The 20,109-nt window shown below is 42.9% G+C and overlaps 2 protein-coding genes across 2 annotated transcripts; one reads left to right on the forward strand and one right to left on the reverse strand.

The window, feature by feature from the left end:
- The first annotated feature begins 8,732 nt into the window (after nucleotides 1-8,732).
- Nucleotides 8,733-11,728, forward strand: LOC114352654 (hyphally regulated cell wall protein 3-like). Its single transcript, XM_028304327.1, has 3 exons — nucleotides 8,733-8,788; nucleotides 9,518-9,551; nucleotides 10,181-11,728. The coding sequence occupies exons 1-3, from the start codon at nucleotides 8,759-8,761 to the stop codon at nucleotides 11,683-11,685; spliced, it is 1,569 nt and encodes a 522-aa protein (XP_028160128.1). The 5' UTR covers nucleotides 8,733-8,758; the 3' UTR covers nucleotides 11,686-11,728.
- A 1,434-nt stretch (nucleotides 11,729-13,162) lies between these two features.
- On the reverse strand, nucleotides 13,163-19,785 carry LOC114352639 (uncharacterized). The gene is made up of 4 exons (XM_028304313.1): nucleotides 19,716-19,785; nucleotides 15,421-15,454; nucleotides 14,887-14,937; nucleotides 13,163-14,027 (listed from the first exon to the last, which is right to left on the reverse strand). Exons 1-4 carry the CDS (start codon nucleotides 19,740-19,742, stop codon nucleotides 13,588-13,590), a joined length of 552 nt encoding a protein of 183 aa, XP_028160114.1. The 5' UTR covers nucleotides 19,743-19,785; the 3' UTR covers nucleotides 13,163-13,587.
- Between the last annotated feature and the right edge of the window lie 324 nt (nucleotides 19,786-20,109).

Raw genomic sequence — 20,109 nt, forward strand, 5'->3', positions numbered from 1 at the left:
CTAAGCAATAAAAGTAGGTATTAACATTGTACAATCATTAGCCATCCAATAATGTTTCTCGAAATTTACGTAATGACATGGAAAAGAGATCAATGTTTGTGGAGCGATTATATTTATTATACAACCTAAGCACTCTCGGGACTGGTGAGTTTGCACCTAAGACAGTTCTTCGAAACGGAGTAATAAATGTGTCTATTGGGTGGCGTGGCAAGCGCAGAGGAACACGAAAACGAATTCTCTCCACAAGTTTCGAGCAACACAACTTATTGTTTAAAATCTTATATAAAATGATTAGGTCAGAAAGGTCCCTACGCTTATCCAGGCTATTCATACTAAAAAGATATAATCTATCCTCGTAGGCTAAGGCCCTCCTCGCAATACCCCTGACGAAAGCAAGATGTCTGGTAAACTTTTTTTGAACTCTTTCTATCCGTAATGAGTGATTAGTGTAATGTGGTCTCCAGACAGTACTTGCATACTCCAAGGTGGATCGAACGAGTGAGTTATAGAGGAGAATTTTGGTTGAGATTCCAAACTCTTTGCTGTTTCTTATTAAAAACCCTAGTGCCTTTGATGACTTTTTAATAATATTATTTATATGAGGAACAAAAGTGAACTTACTGTCCATTAGAACACCTAGGTCTCTTACCACCTTTAACTCTTGCAAATCAATCCCATTAATAGAGTATTTGGTTGGAATGATATTATTTTTTCGTGTAAATTTCATAAGCGAACATTTTTTTACATTGAGATCCATTCCATTAATGTCACACCATTTCTTAAGGGAATCGAGGTCCTCTTGGAGCATAACCGCGTCATCCAATGAGTCAACAACTTTTGAAAGTTTGAGGTCATCAGCGAATAAGTATGGGATAGAGTAGCGAATGCAGGACGGCAGATCATTGACAAACATGTTGAACAAAACAGGGCCCAAGTGCGATCCCTGTGGGACACCGGACGTAATATAATGAGTGCTAGACGTGAAACCATTGACAACTACGTAAAATTGTCGTTCCTTAAGGTACGAGTCCAACCAGCCCAACATAGATCCAAAAAAGCCATAAGAAGAAAGCTTTTCGATCAAAATTTTGTGTGGCACCCGATCAAAAGCCTTGCTGAAGTCCGTGTACACCACATCTATTTGTTTGCTAGCGTCAATGGACTCTACAAGATCCTCAGCAAAGCTCATTAAGTTGGTACATGTTGACCTACCCTTCAGGAAACCATGCTGACTATCACATACAAATCCAGAAAAGTATTGTTGTAGATATGGACAGACTAAGCTCTCAAAAACCTTTCCTAAGGTTGGAAGAATGGATATAGGTCTATAATTTTGAACCAAATTATTACTATCGGATTTAAAGACAGGAACAACTTTAGCCAACTTCCAGGCTCTAGGAAAAACACCTGTATCTAAAGATTTGTTAAAGATCCAACTCAATGGCTCAACCAAGCTAGACGCACAATTTCTTATAAATATTGGAGGTAAGCCATCGGCTCCCGCTCCTTTGCTGACGTCTAAGCACTTAAGCTTATCCTCTATTTTGGTACAATTAAGGTTTAAATGAGAGAAACAATCACTGGTATATGAATATGGAATCGTAAAATTTATGGACAGTCTACAATCAAGACCTGTGTTAGGAGAGTCGTACACCGATGCGAAATGATTAGCAAACAGATTACAAACTTCGACTCCATCGGAAGTGGAAACGATGCCGTTAGACAAGGAAGAAGGATAGTTACTAGTACCGCCACGTTTTGTTTTTACAAAATTCCAAAAATATTTAGGGTTAGTTTTGATACTACGCTCAACATTGCCCAGGTAAGATCTATAACAGGCCTTGATCAGTAAGTTACACCGCTCAGATAACAGACGATATGAAATTTGGTCAAGGGGATTCCGGTATTGTTTGTATTTTCTCCTGTATTTTTCCTTCTCCCGCAGTCTACCTACTAAATCTGAGCTGAACCATGGAGGGAACCTTCTATGTCGGGGTCCATACAGGGGAACATACTTTGTTATTGTCTCGGCAATGATCCTATAGAATGTATCTGTCATTGTATTTACATCAGCCTCGTCCGGCAATAAGCTATTCCAGTCAATTTGCGATAGGTGCTTATTTATATCATTATAGTTAGCTTTGTAAAAGTTATGTTTTTGGGTGATATTTGATTTTAGATAACACTCACCTTCCACAGGTATATCTATTGTAATTGGTGGATGCAAGGGGTCCACAGGAGTGCTCAGAATATCACTTGCACTGGTAACAATGCAAGAAGACATGTCAGTAAATACAAGATCGAGTAACCTATTCATGGAATTACTTATGAAATTTAATTGAGTTAGGTTATTTACTGTCCAAAAGTCCATAAAATATTGTTTTAGGGGAGACAGTTGTGAGTTCTGTTCCATGTCACCACGAGCCCAACTAATATCACCTAAATTAAAATCGCCTATCATACACAAATGAGAGTTGTTTTCCTCGAATACATTGTTACAGTTCTTTACAAAATGATCAAGTGAAGACCTTAACACTGGCGGTGGGAGATAAACTGCACAGAACGTAATTGTTATTAAAGGTTTAGTGTTTGGAATGGTAACCATAACCCATAGATCCTCGCACTCGCTCTCCCAGTTGTACATTCGAACAGCTCCAAGTTTACTTGAGACAGCTATGAGAACTCCTCCGCCTATGTTTTTAGAATTAAAATGTGAAATTCCTCTGTCACGTCTATGAACAATGTATCTCCCATCAAACAGTTCAGAGTTTGATATGTTTTCATTTAACCATGTTTCTGTTAAAATTATAATATCGTAATTTGAACAAGCGAGATTACAATAAAAATTATGAGTTTTGGTGCGCAAGCCGCGCACATTCTGGTAATATATTTTTAAATTATCGAATTTTATAAAATAGTAGTATAAAAGTAACATGCAAAAATAATAAAAAAATATGTATTGGAGTTGATAAAAAAGCTAAAACACTACTTTAACTTATTGAGATAGTCTTTGTCTCTGATCAAGACGTATGCAGAATCATCAGTCTTGCGCATAAAAATTCTGCCATTCCGGACCCACACGTGCTTATATCCTATTTCTTTGCCTTTAATCCTGGCCGCCGCATGTAAAGATTTGTTTGCGGGTGATAAGTGTTCCATGATGTAAATTGGGTGTTTTTCGCCTGCAATACCAATGTGTCCGGAGTTCAATTTATTGGATTTATTTAATTTATTGAACTTAATATTAGCTGCTAGAAGGTCGTCGCGTATCCTAGTGGATGACAGTTTAACAATTATGGATCTGGGACGGGTGTTCGACTTGTCGCCTTTAGCAACGCGAGCACAGTGAAGTACATTTTCCTCTGTAAGATTGCAACCCACTGTTCTTGCAATCTGCATTATAATGGAGTTCAGATTTTCATTCCTGTTTTCTGGTACACACTGCACCTCCACGTTGTTCATTCGCGCATTTTGTTCCAGGAAGTTAATTTTATTTGTCAGTTCCGTTACACTGCTCTGCAACGCACTATTTTCCATCTTGACATTTTCCACCTCCTTCGTTAGAGTTTCATGATTCTTGCTAGCGTTTTCGAACTTTTCATTGATAAAATCCATTGAATTTTTGACAGATTCAATTTCCTGTTTTAATGAAGATAATTCCTTATTGATAGTGTTTGAAATAGTTTGTGAAATAGTTTCGCCTATCTGTATCATAAAAAGGTTCATCTGTGTTTGCACAACCTCATTCACTATGTCACGCACATCTTGTTGTGTGACTGGCGTCACTATTTCTCGCACATCTTGTTGTGTGCCTGGCATCACTATTTCTCGTACATCTTGTTGTGTGACTGGCATGGAACCTGATTGCGAATTGGGAGACGTTGACATAGCCTGTCTCTTGTTAGGCCTGTTTGTCACGTAGGACTGTTGGTCTTTATGGCAATCAGTAGCCTTTTTCGGTGTTGGAGGCGGTGTCCTTTTCATTTTGGTAGACATTATAAAATAGAAAAAGAAAACAAAACCAAAAAAGAAGAAAAAAATATTCTTTGTACGGGATTCGATCTTGGGGCACCGCGTGTTGTTAGTGCGTGTTTCTTCCACCGAGCCAACGCTTCTCACCTAGCCGTGTCCAAATTACGCTACCCAAATAAGCACGGCGTGTAGTCGGTGAGTAATGATGTGCGAACTTTCTATTTCCAAGGACACGACGGCCGGCATAAAAAAGCTAAAACACTACTTTAACTTACTGAGATAGTCTTTGTCTCTGATCAAGACGTATGCAGAATCATCAGTCTTGCGCATAAAAATTCTGCCATTCCGGACCCACACGTGCTTATATCCTATTTCTTTGCCTTTAATCCTGGCCGCCGCATGTAATCATGGTATACCTACATAAATATTAATTCTTCCTAATAAATAAGTAGGAAATTAGTAATTTTTTCTACTTTTTAGTGTAGGTTTTTTGGAGTCGGTTTTTTTTTATAAAATTTTACTTATTTCTTGCTTTTTAGTTAACTAATTATTACCTTGATGTAAACCAAACCTAAAAGACCTTAAACCGTCAGCCCACCTTAAAATCATGAAAGAATACAACTGTTGGTCTATTTGTACTTATAATATTTAAAGAATTATCCTCCAACTCCTAAGTATTAAGGAGTTGTACCTACCATGACCAATTCATCATGATGAGATGATGAATATCTGATGTAAACACTTGAATAACTTTAGAAACTATACTTATCTATAAAATTAAAAGAATTATCCTCCAACTCCTAAGCATTAAGGAGTTTTACCTTCTATCATCAGCTCATCAATATAGATGATGATTTCCAGGAGCAAATACTTGAATAACTTAAGAAAAAGTTTGAAAAACGATATACGTGCCTATAAAATTTGAGGGTTGCCCTCGATTTCCCTAGGATCCCATCATCAGATCATGACTTGGTGACAATGGGACCACCTCAGAAGTGTACCCTATCGAACAAAAAAGAATTTTGAAAATCGGTCCACAATTGACGGAGTAATCGGTGAACATACATAGAAAAAAAAATACATACAGTCGAACATATAACCTCCTCCTTTTTTGAAGTCGGTTAAAAAAGAAAGTGATTCATAAAGTTATTCTTGTCCCTTTCTTTGTGACATTAATATTCAATTAATTTGACTTTTGTTGTGTAGTATTCTCCATTCATTATAGCAAAAAGAAATGTATGCCTAAGCGGTAATACTACCCCACAAGGCCATAGGTATACCGCCGTCCACATAAGTTTATTGACCGCGGAATTTACGGCCACCTGGTGGCTCCGGTCCACAACTTAAATCGCCCTTCGCCGTTTATTCCTCGATGGAGGAAGCCGAGTGAAAAATTGAGATCTTTATTACGTTACCGACCTTTCGCCCTGGTTAGCGACGGCCATGACAGCTCGCCATCAGGGCTGCTGCTCACTATCCAAATTATAGTCTAATCAGATTATCTAAAATTGCTCATCGTAAGATAAACCTATAGGTAACTTATCAGCTTTTCCTGTTACTTCTTATGTTTCATGGGCGTTGTTGCGTTGAAGTACGTTCCGTATGACGTCTTGATTTTATAAAAAAAAAAAACTCATGTCAGCAGACGTAATTGCTGCTTCCATTACCTAATTAATTTATTTTTAAATATTTATTTAAGTTTTACAACATAAGAGATGTTGTTCCTTGTACTAAGTGAAATAGCACTAATGCGTAATAATCGCGCACCGCTAAGCAGAACTCAATCCACTTTGTAGCTGCAGCATGTCCAATTACATTTGACGAGGCAGCCCTACTCGCAATCATAAAAATAAATATTATTAGAGTGACGTCAGAAGGGTATTTTTATTCTAACTTTGATTAACAATGCCCCTTCTCGGGATCGGAATACCTACCTACCTGAGGGGATCATTAAATTGGATATAAAAGCGCTTTTGTAGACGCCGAAAATCTAAGATGATTTTGGAAGTGTCAGCACAGAGGCCGATTTCGTGATTCGAGTGTACACTGGAGAACGTAAGGTCGCAAAGAATTGGAGAATCGGTGCGTGTGGATTTATTCCTTTTGATTCATCATAATCCAATATTAATTTTATAGTATAAGTCATGTTAAGAATGGCAGTCAACTTTATAAAAACCAGCAAATTGTCTAGTATTCCAACAGCTGCTGCCATAACACCATTGAACATTGTCTGGAATGTGTCGCATATTGTAACGACAGTTGAAGACGAGTTCCGTGTGCTGTCACGTGACAGGCCGCGGTGGCGCCCCCGGCGGTAACGATAGTTCGACGTGAGTTGTTGCGCGACTACGTGACGAGCTGTTACGGTGCACCTCTTTNATGAACCGATTTGAACAAATCTTTTTTCGGCGTATAGGTAATACCTCAAGGGTGGTCCCATTTAAATTTAATAATAGAAAAAACAACCCCCAAGGGTGGAAAATTGGGGATGAACTTTTTTATACGCAATATCTCCGCCGATTATAAATCAATTTGAACGATTATTTTTTTGTTGAATAGGTATTATCAAAAGGGTGATTTCATGCGAATTTGAAGAAAATATTTCACCCCCAATGTGGAAAATTGGGGATGAACTTTTTTATACGCAATATTTTTAATTTTTAGTTTTTTTTTGTGTTCACGCATTTGAAGTCGGTTTTATTTTTTTTAATTTATGGTCGAAAGGGGGCGCGTCTCATATAAATTAGGGAACCCCTGCTCTATACTATGCTTTGCTAGGAGTGGGTCACCACAATGGTCTAGCGGGAAAGGGATCTGAACTAGTGTTCCTCGAATATCGAATCGACAAGCAGATCGACACTTTTAGCCTATTCATCATCATCATCATTTCAGCCACAGGACGTCCACTGCTGAACATAGGCCTCCCCCAATGATTTCCACAATGGCCGGTTGGTGGCGGCTTGCATCCAGCGCTTTCTGCTGGACCAGCGTCTTTGGGCTATTGGTTGTTAATAAATCGGTCGTAACGTATCGTTTCAGACAAATGACGTCCACTGCTGGACAAAGGCCTCCCCCAAGGATTTTCATAACGACCGATCATGCGCTGCCTGCAAATACTGTTAGTTGACTACAATAAATAAAACTCAGGAGGATTTGATGAGTGCTACTGACAACGCCACTCTTGTGGCGGAGTTTTGGGCTGACACTGTGTAGGTTTGTTGTCGACACGAAAGAAGAAGAAGAATAAATAAAACAATGTTTAGGCTGGGTTGCACCATCTTACTTTAACTTTAACAAACGTCAAAAATCTGTCAAACTCCATACTAAAGGCACCGGTTATCGTATAGTTACGGTTAAAGTTAGGAGGTGCAACTCAGCCTTAGTGTTTTCTTTCTACCTTTGTTTCAGTAAAAAACAAGTAAAAAGTAGGTATCACTATTTATTATTTGATTAAGTGCTTATTATCATGTAAGTACACAATAATTTGCATGAAATACTTTTTAATGTCATTGGTTGTGCACTATAATTATTACATAGCCGGCCATGTAGTGTAGTGTAGGGGACATAATGACTTTACTTCATCTATTGTGCTATGAGGATGCGTGGTAAATTCAGAGAACTGCTCCTGAACAGTTAGTCAAATTAGTAATACCGTTAGTTCTAAATAACCGGCGGACAAAGGTGACTGAGTTTCTTCCGCCACTTCTTCTCAGCACCAGCCCATAATGTTGTCCCGAAGTGGTGGTAGGGCAAGCTATATTTGGGAACGTGTATTTATAAGCGCCCTGGAAAGGACTGGAAATTTTGACTTTGACTTTGAGATAGCGGTGACTGAAATTATTGTAATTTTGCAGAGATGGGGTTCCAGGCACTATCAGTTATACAAAAAACTTCAATATCTGTCATTTCTTTCTTCTGTTATAATGTTATTCTAAAGTCTAAACTCCCCTCCGCCAGCTTATAAAGAAGCTCAAAGTTGCACAGCGTGCTATGGAGTGGGCTATGCTCGGTGTTTCTTTTTGAGATCGAATCAGAAATAAGGAGATCCGTAAACGAACTAAAGTCGCTGGCATAGCCCGACGGATTAGCAAGCTGAAGTGGCAATGGGAAGGGCACATAGTACGCAGAACTGACGGCCGATGGGGCAGCAAGGTTCTGGAGTGGAGGCCACGTACCGGAAAGCGCAGCGTGAAACATCCATCAAGGTGGACTGACAACTTATAAAGGTAGCAGGAAGACGCTGGATGCAGGCCGCTACCAACCGGCCAATCTGGAAATCATTGGGGGAGGCCTATGTTCAGCAGTGGACGTACAGTGACTGAAGTGATAATGATGATGAACCAGTAAACAAAACTACAACTGTCAGTAGTAATAGAGTCTGGTCTGCTTTTGGTCCATCTATTTTCTATATTTATAAAAACGTAAGGTCCCTGATTGACTAACTCATCACGAAATCTCAGAAACTACAAGTGCTAGAGTCTTAAATTATGCATGGTAGAACGTAGATGCTAAAAACGGATTTTACGAAACTCCACTCCACCCCTAAGGGGGTAAAACGGGATCCAAGCGTACGAAGTCGCGGGCGGCCGCTAGTTATAAATAAAATACTTCCAATCCCCTCGTCTATAATTATGAAGACGTCAAATCATTTACCTTCAGCCAATGATCCAATAAAGCTGATGTCACCAGACGTTTCCACAAATATTTGCACAGATTGAGCAATATTACCAAGGTTATAAAAGAGGTTAAGGAATGTTATTCGCAAACTGCTGCGGGCTACGGAACGATGAGGGTGCCGGTACTTTTGTTTTTGGTGGTGAGTGCATTTAGGCGATTATCACACTGCACCGCGCTCCGCCGCGGTACGCGGGACGACAGATTTAATCATTATATGCAAGTACCTCAGTTTGTATAGACCACACGCGCGGCACAACACACTGACAACGCGTTTGCGCGCGGGATTCGTTATATGTCGCCACGCGGACCGCGGCGGAGCGCGGTGCAGTGTGATAATCACCATAATCGCCTTAGCATTATTTAAACAGAGGGCAGACTTTTAGGGCACTAAAGTCCCCGAAGACTACAACCTTTTTCTTAAAATGTATGAGGAATTAGCCGATACCAAATCGGTGATGTGCGTACTTTTATGATTAACAGCCCGACTAAACTATCGGCCGACTAAAAGTCTATTTTTCGGTTCGGGTACACCCTTTGAGTCTAGCTGTAGTTTGATACTTGAGAAAATTAAATAAGAAGTACTTATGAGCATTTAAGTTTCTAATTTGCCTTGAAGATTATGTTATGTGTATTAGGTATTATAATAATTAGGTAGAAATCAAGAATCTAATTCATCCAAATACCTAGTCAGCAGTTCATCCTAGTTTACGTAAAAAGGATACGCACACAATAAAGTTTAATCTTTCTGCGACAGACCGAAATTGTGAACCGCGGGCAAAAGTTTCTGTTGCACAGTCAGGTAGATCACTATCTGAACAATAATAGTCAAAAATCATTAAGCTTATGTAACTTTTCTTTCTTCTTTCAGGCCCTAGTGGCGGTGAGGGCGGCGCCCCGCGCAGGTAACTACAGTCCAGAGTTCATCTGTACTAAAAATCAATTATTTACTTAGTTACTGACAGATTTTCAACACAGCTCTAAGATCCACTGAACGGCACGCAGACATCAGCTAAGGAATGATTTTCCAAAAAAAAGGGGTCCAAAGTTCCGCGAACGAAGCCGTGGGTAAAAGCTTAACTGACTGTATTTTTATAGCAAAATAACAATTATTACCATGCATTTAATACTTAGGTTGAGTTGCACCACCTAATATTAACAGTGTCAGTAACTAAATATAACGTTAATCGAAGTGTTTTGTATGGAGTTTGACAGATTTCTGACGTTTGTTAAAAGTAAGATGGCGCAACCCAGCCTTAAAATATGCTGCTGACGTCTATACATCCATCCTTCGATACTAAAATCATGCGAAAATAACAGCCCCTTTTTCTAGAGGCAAAATGTGACAGCTGTAATTTCGAAGCTTCTTTTATATTTCAATCTTTACTTAAAATAGTAGTTTACAAACAAAAATACAATCCATGGACACCAAATAGAAATAAGTCAGCGTATATTTGCAATATTCACTCCAAAAGTTATTTTACATCTGCAATCAAACCCTGAACATTTAGAGCTACTTTGAATTTAATTCCAGAACCTCAAACAGCTACAGCTGTAGCAACAACAACTGGTGCTCAACCCGCGGTGAAGAAAATCATCACCACCACCACTACAGAAGAAGTTGAAGAAGATGAAGAAGACGACTACTACGACGAGGAGGAGGAAACCACTTCCACCACCAGCACTCAGTCTTCGAATAACCAGGGTTCTGGTTCTGAAGTTAATGGGAAACATAGAGGACATGGACATAGAGGAGGGAAAGGTCATCATGGGGCTAGAAGAAAGGGGTGCAAGGGCAGGAGAAAGGCAGGGCATGGCAGAGTAGGTCATGGTAAGAAAAAAGGATGCCATGGTAAAGTTGAAAAAGAGGAACATAAAGCAAAAGGAGGCTGCAAGGGAAAACAACACCACGAGGTGAAGAAAGAAGCGAACCATCAGAGATCTGAGCAGAATAATAATAACCAAAACACTCAAAACAATAATGTAAATAATAATCAACTGCAAGTTACGACAGTCAATAGAAAGACTGCAAACCAAACTAAGCAGCATAAAGCCAAAACTACTAAGAAGATAATTCAAACGACTACAACCGAAGAAATTGAGGAGCCTGCTACTGTAAACCCTAATGGATCGAGCAATCCTGGTAATGGTAATGCAGGAACTGGTAACACTGGTTCTGGCAACACTGGAGCTAATAATTCTGGCAATGATGGAAGCAATTCAGGAACTGGATCTGGCAGCACTGGTAATGGCGGGGAGAATCCAGGCACTGGCGCTGGCAACACCGGTAATGATGGAGGAGACTCAGGTTCTGGCACTGGCAATACTGGCTCGAATAATCCAAGCGATGGCGGAGGCCACGCAGATAATGGAAGTGGCAACTCTGGAGATAATGGAGGAAATGCCGGTACTGGAGCAGGCAACACTGGTACGGGATCTAGCGGAGATGCTTCGAATAATAACCAATCTGGAGGCGATTTTACAAGGATTTCAAAGTCGCTTGACATGTCTAAATCTTCAAATTCTGGTAGCGGAAGGAGTATCGTCCAAAACGGTGATACCACCAAAATTGGTAGCTCATCGTCTAGCGGAGCCACTGCTGGTACTGGCACTTCTATATCATACGCTGATGCCAACGGAGAACAGACTGCTGCGACTTCTGCCAAAGCCACCGCGTCTGCTACTGCTGACGCTGAGATAGTTGCTGACAATGTGACAGGGTATAAAACTACATCTTCCAATTCAAATGATTCTAAAACTCAGTCAGCATCGAAACTGACCAAAACTAATGACATGATAAAGACTGAGGCTTCTTCAGTAGCAGAAGCAAATGCTGCAGCTGCTGCCAGCGCTTATGCAAAGACAGCCAATGGCTACGTGTCTAAAGAGAGCGAATCTAAAGCGCATAACCTCAACGCTGAGTCCGCTTCAGTAACGAAGAACGCAAATGGAAGCACTGTTAAGGTTTTTAAAAAGGAAAGCAAGTCTGAGGAGTCCAAGTCTGAGAGGCAAGAAAGTCAAACGGTCATCACTAGCTAGACTGATTTTTATTTGTTAAAAATAAAGAAAATTAATTTATTAAGGCTGATTTTTTATACACATAGCTCGTTCGAGCTAACTGTCATTATCACGATAACTTTTACAAACACAAAAATGTATCTCCTGAAAAGTAGCTGTTTTGCAATTAGGGCAGTTTTCGTCGAGTACGATGAAATGGGGTAGCGGTTTCGATTCCTAGTAGAGACAACTGTTAGCATGAGCACAATAATTGACACGTGCAACCCCATCGAGCTAACTGCGCCTAAAGCCTGGTCCGTGAGCACGTAGAATCCCGTCCAATGACCCCAAGCTACCCATCCCTATCGCTCGCGAGTAATTATGTTGCTGTCGCGCTCGCACACTCATTGCGGGCGCCCGTCGCACAGTCGCGACAGCAACATAATTACGCGCGAGCGATAGGGATGGGTAGCTTGGGGTCATTGGACGGGATTCTACGTGCTCACGGACCAGGCTTTAGCTGAATGCGACTCTCCCTCGCACTCACCCGCACACCTTCCCGTGTTCGCCTCAGAGCGTCGATGTGACGTCACAGCTACCAAGTGCGCAGTTAACTCGATCGAGTTTCGAACTCTTTTTGTTGAATAAATGACAAATAGACAGCCGAATGTTATCGAGTTTTTCCTGTCATTTTCAAGTGAAATAATAAAATTATTAGGATCTTTTTCTAAAGCAAGTGTTTTTATACCCTCTTAATTTCGTCTGCTTGTTTTCATTGGAGACTGTTCATGTATCATCACATCATCAGGTCATTTAGTCTCCACTGCAGGAACACGACTTACACGACTCTCTCTAATTTTATTTCATCATCTCAGCCATAGGACGTCCATAAATTGGACGACCGCTACCAACCGGGCAACATGAAAAGCATTGGGGGAGGACTATGTTTAGCAATTTTATTTACCTAAGGCAAATGGTCCTGCGCATCCAGACACCTCCCGCGACCTTCACCAGATCGTCGGTCCACCTAGTGGGAGGCCTAGAACTTGAAACCTACTGTGCTTACCATGAGTTAACATTAGGTGTGCTCGCTCGCTAGCGAGTACGTCAAAAAATCTATGAAGATTTTAGTTATTGAAAGTAGCCGCTAGGGACGCTGTACAATCATGTCATTTTTTACGCAGTCGCTAGCGAGCACTCGTAACGTAAACTCATAAAGCACACAGTTCGAAATACTCCAATACTTATCTCCGTGAAGCGATTTCGAAATTAAAGCTGTCACGTTTTGTAACTTGTCTAGGGCAGGAGCTAATACTAATACACCAGGAGCTGCAGGATCTCTATTATTTTACACAAGTGATCAAACAGTCTACAACCCGGTCGAGTTAACTGCGTAGGTACCTGGCTGCCTTGACGTCACATCGACGCTCTGGTATGGACGGGGCGAAGAGAGAATCACATTCCAGCGGGTACGCAGTTAGCTCGATCGATTTGTAGAAAGGGTAAAAATAATACAAAATTATGATAATGTAAAATTATAATAACAAATACCAGGTCATTTTGAACATTTGCATGTATAAAAAATAATCAGTTACTCAATTACTTAGCTACCAAAAATGTAATTTTAAGACAAATATCTGAATGTAAATAAAATAAAAAAAAACTGATCTATGACCATTGGCCATTAAGCGGCTGTTCAATGTCAGGTTACAAAATATGACAGATGACAAACGTCAGATTTTTGGCGCGCACTTTTTTATTTCCATTATAAATTGGGAGGATGTTTTCTAGTTCTCTAAAAAGGTGTCTGAATTTCTTTCACCTCTTCTAAACTTGTCCCGAAATGATGATCTTTACAGCTATTACAAAAATGGTCTATACTAAGCAACAAAGAACCTGAATTTGTACATTTCATACTGCAATCATTTTCCAATCTGTCACCGCTTACACATCCCTGTCAATGTCAACATGGACTTGGTGGTCTGTCACTCCATCAGCGTCGACCGCACTAGCATCTGTCCCGCTCAAATTGTAGTTCTTAACTGTATTAACACCGTTAACGCCATCAAGAGAAGAGTTGCATTTGTTCACGTTAACCACTTGGTTTCCTGATACTTTTCCGTGGTCGTTGACAGACTGTCCGTTAACCTCGCCAGATAGGGAATCAGATGTGCCTGACACGATTTGGTTACCATCAGCATCTGTGCTAGTGCTTGATGATGAGCTGGATTGTTGGAAGCTGCCTGTCCTTGTGACAGTTGTCACATCATCATCATCGCCATCGTTAACGTCATCAAGGGGAACAGCAACAGGTGCTGGATCTATAACGGGGGCGTTTTGAGGAAGCCCTTCAGTTTTGGTGACACCATCGACGTCAGTCGAATCTGTAAGGAAGAAATAATTATTAGTCAACTACGTTGTGTCACTGGAAAAACTACGCATTTTATTTAGTAAATGAAAGCTAGGTCAGTAGGGGTGCCCTGCGTGCCCAAATAACTGCACGCAAGAAGATTTAGTGAAGGCTACAGACTGACAACGCCACTCTTGTGGCGGAGTTTTGGGCTGACGCTGTGTAGGTTCGTTGTCGACACGACAAGAAGAAGGTTTTTTCTTTGCGATGCAGTCGTATTCAGTAATGCCAATGAGGAAGATGAGTAATTATATTATAATGTAAAAAGATCAAACATAAAATATAAAAAACTAGCGGCCGCCCGCGACTTCGTACGCGTGGATCCCGTTTTACCCCCTTTTCCCGAATTTTCTTTGCTATAAACCTCACGGAGCCCGAGACCTTTCCAACGAATGCAAAACCGTGGAAATCGGCTCGTGCGTTCTGGAGTTATAGCGTCAGGGAGGAAAACCCGACTTATTTTTATATAGTAGATATTAGTGAAATAATTTTTTCGATATCTCAAAAACGGAATTTTCTATGGGTATTCAAAGTAGGATTTTTTTAAAATCAACTCGCACTTGACCGTTTAGCGCGTGACGTCACGTCGCCGGTTACCTCCGCCGGGATGGCATTGCTCCTTCGCGCAATGGATGTTATGTTTCTTAGGTACTCACAAGCAAGAACTACTAGATTTCATGTGACTTTACAATATTATTTATTGTTTATCAGAAAATAAAGGCACATGGCAAAGGTATGATTAAAAAAACATACCAACCGAATTAATATCCTCCTTTTTGACGTCGGTTAAAAAGTTTTAAAATAGATAAATGTATCAAAAAGTTGTAACTTACGTTCGCCGGACACTTGTCCATTGTTATTATCGTAGGTGAAGTGTTCCGAATCTGAAACCAAAAATGCATTTAAACTTTAAATAGTTATTAAATAAGTACTTCAAGATTAACCGCCTCATAAATGGGCCTCATAAGAAGGCTCAAGGTCACCCAAAGGGCGATGGAGCGTGCTATGCTCGGATTTTCCTAGCGTGATCGAATCAGAAATGAGGAGATCCGCAGGAGAACTAAAGTGACTAACATAGCCCGCAGAATCGCTAAAATCAAGTGGCAGTGGGCGGGGCACATAGCTCGCAGAGCTGATGGCCGCTGGGGCAGGAAATTTCACGAATGATGAACACGAGCCGGAAGGTCCTCCCACTAAGTTGACCGACGATCTGGTGAAGTTCGCGGGAGGTGCCTGGATGCGGGCGGCACAGGACCAGTCTTTGTGTGGAAATCCTTGAGGGAGGCCTTTGTCCAGCAGTGGACGCCCTATCAATGGCTGAAATGATGATGATGATGATGAATAATGCGTTATTTTTTTATTCCTACCTGGTCGGGGGAAGGCCTGAACGGCAACGAAGGCCTGAAAAAATAGAAACATGAAATGAAAAATAACATATAAATAACATTAAGCTAGTTTCCTGAAATAACTTTTGGTCTGTTATAAAAAAATATTGGACACGTATATATTTTTTTGTCAATCAAACGTATGATGCGTTGAAGTTCCGCGTGACGTCACAAAGTGCCACGCTTTTAAGCACACATTGACGTAACGGGCCTCTTCTTTTGAACTTTGACGCGCTTTATCTCTTTCAATGTTCATTATTTTGGAAAAGTAAAAGATACGTGTCGAGTATTTTTTGATAAATTAACCGACAGATGGTTAGGGCCAGTTTTTTTTAATCAGTAGATAGGAAACGCCCGTTTGGTAGTGGCCTGCATGCAGGGTCTTCGCAGAGATCGTCGATCCACCTTGTGGATGTCCTTGGATACATTTTCCTGTACGTGGCCTTCACGCCAGAACCTTGCTGCCCCATCGGCTGCGACAACTATTAACTACGGGCCAAAAAACTAGCCCGTGTTTATTCATATCCAATCTTTAGATTAATTTTATTCAATAAATAAAGAGCGATGGATGCTCGGATTTTCCCTGCGTGATCCCCTGATTTTCCCTCGAATCAGAAATGAGGAGATCCGTAGGAGAACCAGAGTGACTGACATAGCCCGCAGAATCGCTAAAATCAAGTGACACATAGCTCGAAGAGCTGATGGCCGCTGGGGCACAGGGCCGGATTAACCATCTCGGGGCCCCTAGGCACAGCTCGTTTCGGGCCCCCCTTTTTTTTGTCGCGGAGGAAATGCTTTGCGCACCGTCACCACTGCCGGGGAACAACCCACCACTACCCATGGCCATACCAACCTTGCGGTTATACTGGCCGAATCGCGGGAGGTGTGCGCGGAATTGCGGCTGCCTACGGCAGATTGCACTCCACCGCGCCACACTTCTTGACTCCCTACAAGTTATTTTTCTACGTCCTTGTCCCTATAATTCAGTTCTCCCCCTTCTGGGGCCTGACATTCACGGCACGGCTGGCACCATCTGGTGCCGTGCAGCGCTAGCGGTCCTCCTCCTATGCCAGCCGTACGCAAATTCGCGTAGCCGGGCGAAGTTCGCCTCCGAAGAGACGAGATCGGAGTACCAGGCAGGTCCGGGTCTCTCGGGTACGATTCCCTGAAGCAGAGCTTGGCGTAAGTCTTCGTACAAAGGGCAGGACCACAGAACGTGGTGCCTGTCCTCTTCACGTTCCCCACATTCGCATTCCGCGGCAGTCCGGAGACGCATATCGCACAGGCGCTTGTTAAAGCACCCATGCCCCGTAAGTATCTGTGAAGTAACATAATTTGGTACGACCCAGCGCATGCCGAGTCTCCCAGCCACGTCGGGGAAGAATTGGAAGAGTTCGCGACCCTTCGTCTCCCCCTCCCATCTGGTCTGCCAAGTATCCAGCACCGACTCCAAAATTTCTCGTTTCCGTCTGCCCATCGCGTCCCTGGGCGTGTCCCTGCGGGCCACGTCCGTCATGCCAGCGCGGGAAACCTCCAAGTCCGCGGGTAATACGCCAGCAAGCACCGGGAGCGCGGCTGTGCTGACCGATCGATAAGCTTTGGTCAGGAGCACCAGTGCAGGCCGCTGCCCCCGGAGAATAGTGGTGCGCATGGACAGCACCGAGAGGCGCTCGTACCAGCATGCCGCTGCATACGCAAGGGTTGCAACAAAAGTGCCCTGGTACAAAATGCGAAGGCCTGGGTAACGAATGCCCCAGGAAGACGCCGACACACGCGACATCTTCCCGAAGCATTTGGCCGCGCGATCTACGATCCCTTGCGCATGCATCGAGAACAGGAGACTGCTGTCGATTGCCACGCCGAGCACGGTTGCGACGTTCACTGAACGGATCGACGCACCTCCGAAGCGAATGACTGGGGGTCTCTGGAGTTGCCGGGAGACTGCCGGGCGACAGGGTGGTATGTGGGACTCCCGGCGCCCTAAAAAGGGAAAAGGACGGGGTATGCCCACTAAAACCTCCGCGGCGTTCCGTCGTAGGCCGAGTGGGGGTGTCGCGAGTATCCGGCCGTAGCCTTAGACTTCCGCGACACCACGCTACAGCGACAGCTCGCCTACACGGCGGACCCTACACGCCCCACTTGTGGGGTTCCGACGGAAATGCCCAAAACGCCAAGCCGTTCCCGTCAGACGAAGGTGACAAGGGCGCCCCCGCACCCCCGGCCTGCTGGCCGCCACCTGGGGGCAGAGTAGAACGGTCGTACAACCGCCTTCTCCGCCCCCTTCTCCGCCTGTGGAGCGATGAGACGAGAGGATCGTTCTCCCGCTCGCGCTCCACTGCCTCCTTCTGAAGGATGACCTCTTCGCAAAATATGGAGGCGATCGCCTTCCAGCATCCTTCACTTCCCAGCATGGCGATGACCAGGCTCGGAAGCGAGAGATCCCGGACCACAGTGAGGACACGGCGCTGCTCCTCCCAGCCTGTGCAGACCGCGAGGGTGTGCTGCACCGTGTCATCCGCCGCGCCGCGGGGATTCCTCGCTCTTCCTCGATTTGTGGCACACGGGGATTCCTCTCGCCCGATTCTAAGCAGGTACGAACCGAAGCCATGCCCGGTCAGCACCTGCGCCAGACGGAACCTGAGGAACCCGTGCGGTCGTTCCAACCATTGGTCCAGAACAGGACCAATGGCATCCAGAGTGCGGCGGCTAAACTGCGCGCGAGTCATGTCTTTGTGACGGCGCCGCACCGCTCCGGGCGCTTTCCACGCGCCTACTGGTCTGCCATCCAGTGATAGATGACAGACAAGACCCCAGCTTCTAGCTCCCAAGGAGGAGTACCAGCGAGGACGCACGCCGCAGAGTGCCCTTCCGTGCGGTAGGTCCTTGCGACCCTCTGCGCTATGGCCCGCTGGGGTCTGCGCAGAAGGGCAGCATTTTCCCTCTTGTTGAGTGCGTCCACCCAGAGTGGGGCGCCATGCAGCTGTACTGAGGCACTCTGTGATGTTGAAGTGCCTAGAGTATGTTGGAATGAAGGATGGTATTGAATGCGTTGGCTATATCGAATGAATGATACAGCCAACACACCCTCAGCCCTCTCCCTAGCCTCCGCAGTGAGGCTTTTTAGCCTCTGAAGGGCGTCGACCGTCGACCTGTCATGTAAACCAAAGCAGTAATGCCAACGTCACGAAAATGAATTAGGTTCCACAATATCAAAATATGACGATTGAATGTGTAAACCAAAATAAGGCGAAGTTTTGAGGTGGTTTGAGTTTTGTTGCACAATATATCATGAATGATACTTCTGGAGTCGGTGCCAAGATTATGAAACATGTAAAGTTTGCCTGCACCGACTCCAAAAGTATCAATCATGGTATACCTACATAAATATTAATAATTCGTCCTAATAAATAAGTAGGTAATTAGTAATTATTATTCTGCTTTTTAGTGTAGGTTTTTTGGAGTCGGTTTTATTTTTTTTAATAAAATTTAACTTATTTCTTGCTTTTTAGTTGACTAATATTACCTTGATGTTACCACTGAAGGTAGGCAGTACATTGAGACCATATTCTTAATGTATATTATAAAAAAGTTCATCCCCAATTTTCCACCCTTGGGGGTGAAATATTTTCTTCAAATTCGCATGAAACTACCCTTTTGATAATACCTATTCAACAAAAAAGTAATCGTTCTAATTGGTTTATAATCGGCGGAGATATTGCGTATAAAAAAGTTCATCCCCAATTTTCCACCCTTGGGGGTTGTTTTTTTTATTATTAAATTTAAATGGGACCACCCTTGAGGTATTACCTATACGCCGAAAAAAGATTTGTTCAAATCGGTTCATAATTGGCGGAGTTATCGCGTAACAAACATAGAAAAAAAAAAAAAACATACGGGTCGAATTGAGAACCTCCTCCTTTTTTTGAAGTCGGTTGAAAATAATCTTTAACATTTTTTTTTCATTTTTTTATCGGGAGTGCTGGGCCTCTGGTCATAGTGGGCCCCTGGCCATAGTGGGCCCCTAGGCACTGGCCTAAAGTGCCTTATGGATAATACGGCACTGCTGGGGCAGGAAAGTTCTTGAGTGGCGACCACGAGCCGGAAGACGTGGCGTGGGCAGGCCTCCCACTAGGTGGACCGACGATCTGGTGAAGGTCGCGGGAGGTACCTGGATGCGAGCGGCGCAGGACCAGTCTTTGTGGAAATCCTTGGGGGAGGCCTTTGTCCAGCAGTGGACGTCTTTCGGCTGAAACGAACGAACGAAATAAATAACTTACCAAACACAGAGCGGCGAATACTTTCATGGTGACGTTAGAATGGCGACAGGGTCGCGAAATACACCAAACACATTTATATACGTATAACGACGGCAATCTGTACAAACATACAATTTATATTTAAAAAATTAACATTTCCATATACTTGAGTACACGTGACGTCCAAAAAGTTAAATATTGGGTCCATTGTTAAAGTCAGAGATTCCCAAACTATAAGACTGTAAACCCTTGAAAAGGAGGCTGACAATAGTGACTGAGTTTCTTGCGCTGCTTCTTCTCAGCACTGGCCCATTTATTGTCCCGAAGCAGTGGTAGGGTTAATACTGGGACGTGTAAAAGTGCTTAAAAGCCTATTTGCAAAAATAAATAAGTTTTATGAGTTTTTTTTACTATT

Source organism: Ostrinia furnacalis, unplaced genomic scaffold (assembly GCF_004193835.3).
Source record: "Ostrinia furnacalis isolate ACB-3 unplaced genomic scaffold, ASM419383v2 OfSCF1411, whole genome shotgun sequence".
Lineage (NCBI taxonomy): Eukaryota > Metazoa > Arthropoda > Insecta > Lepidoptera > Crambidae > Ostrinia > Ostrinia furnacalis.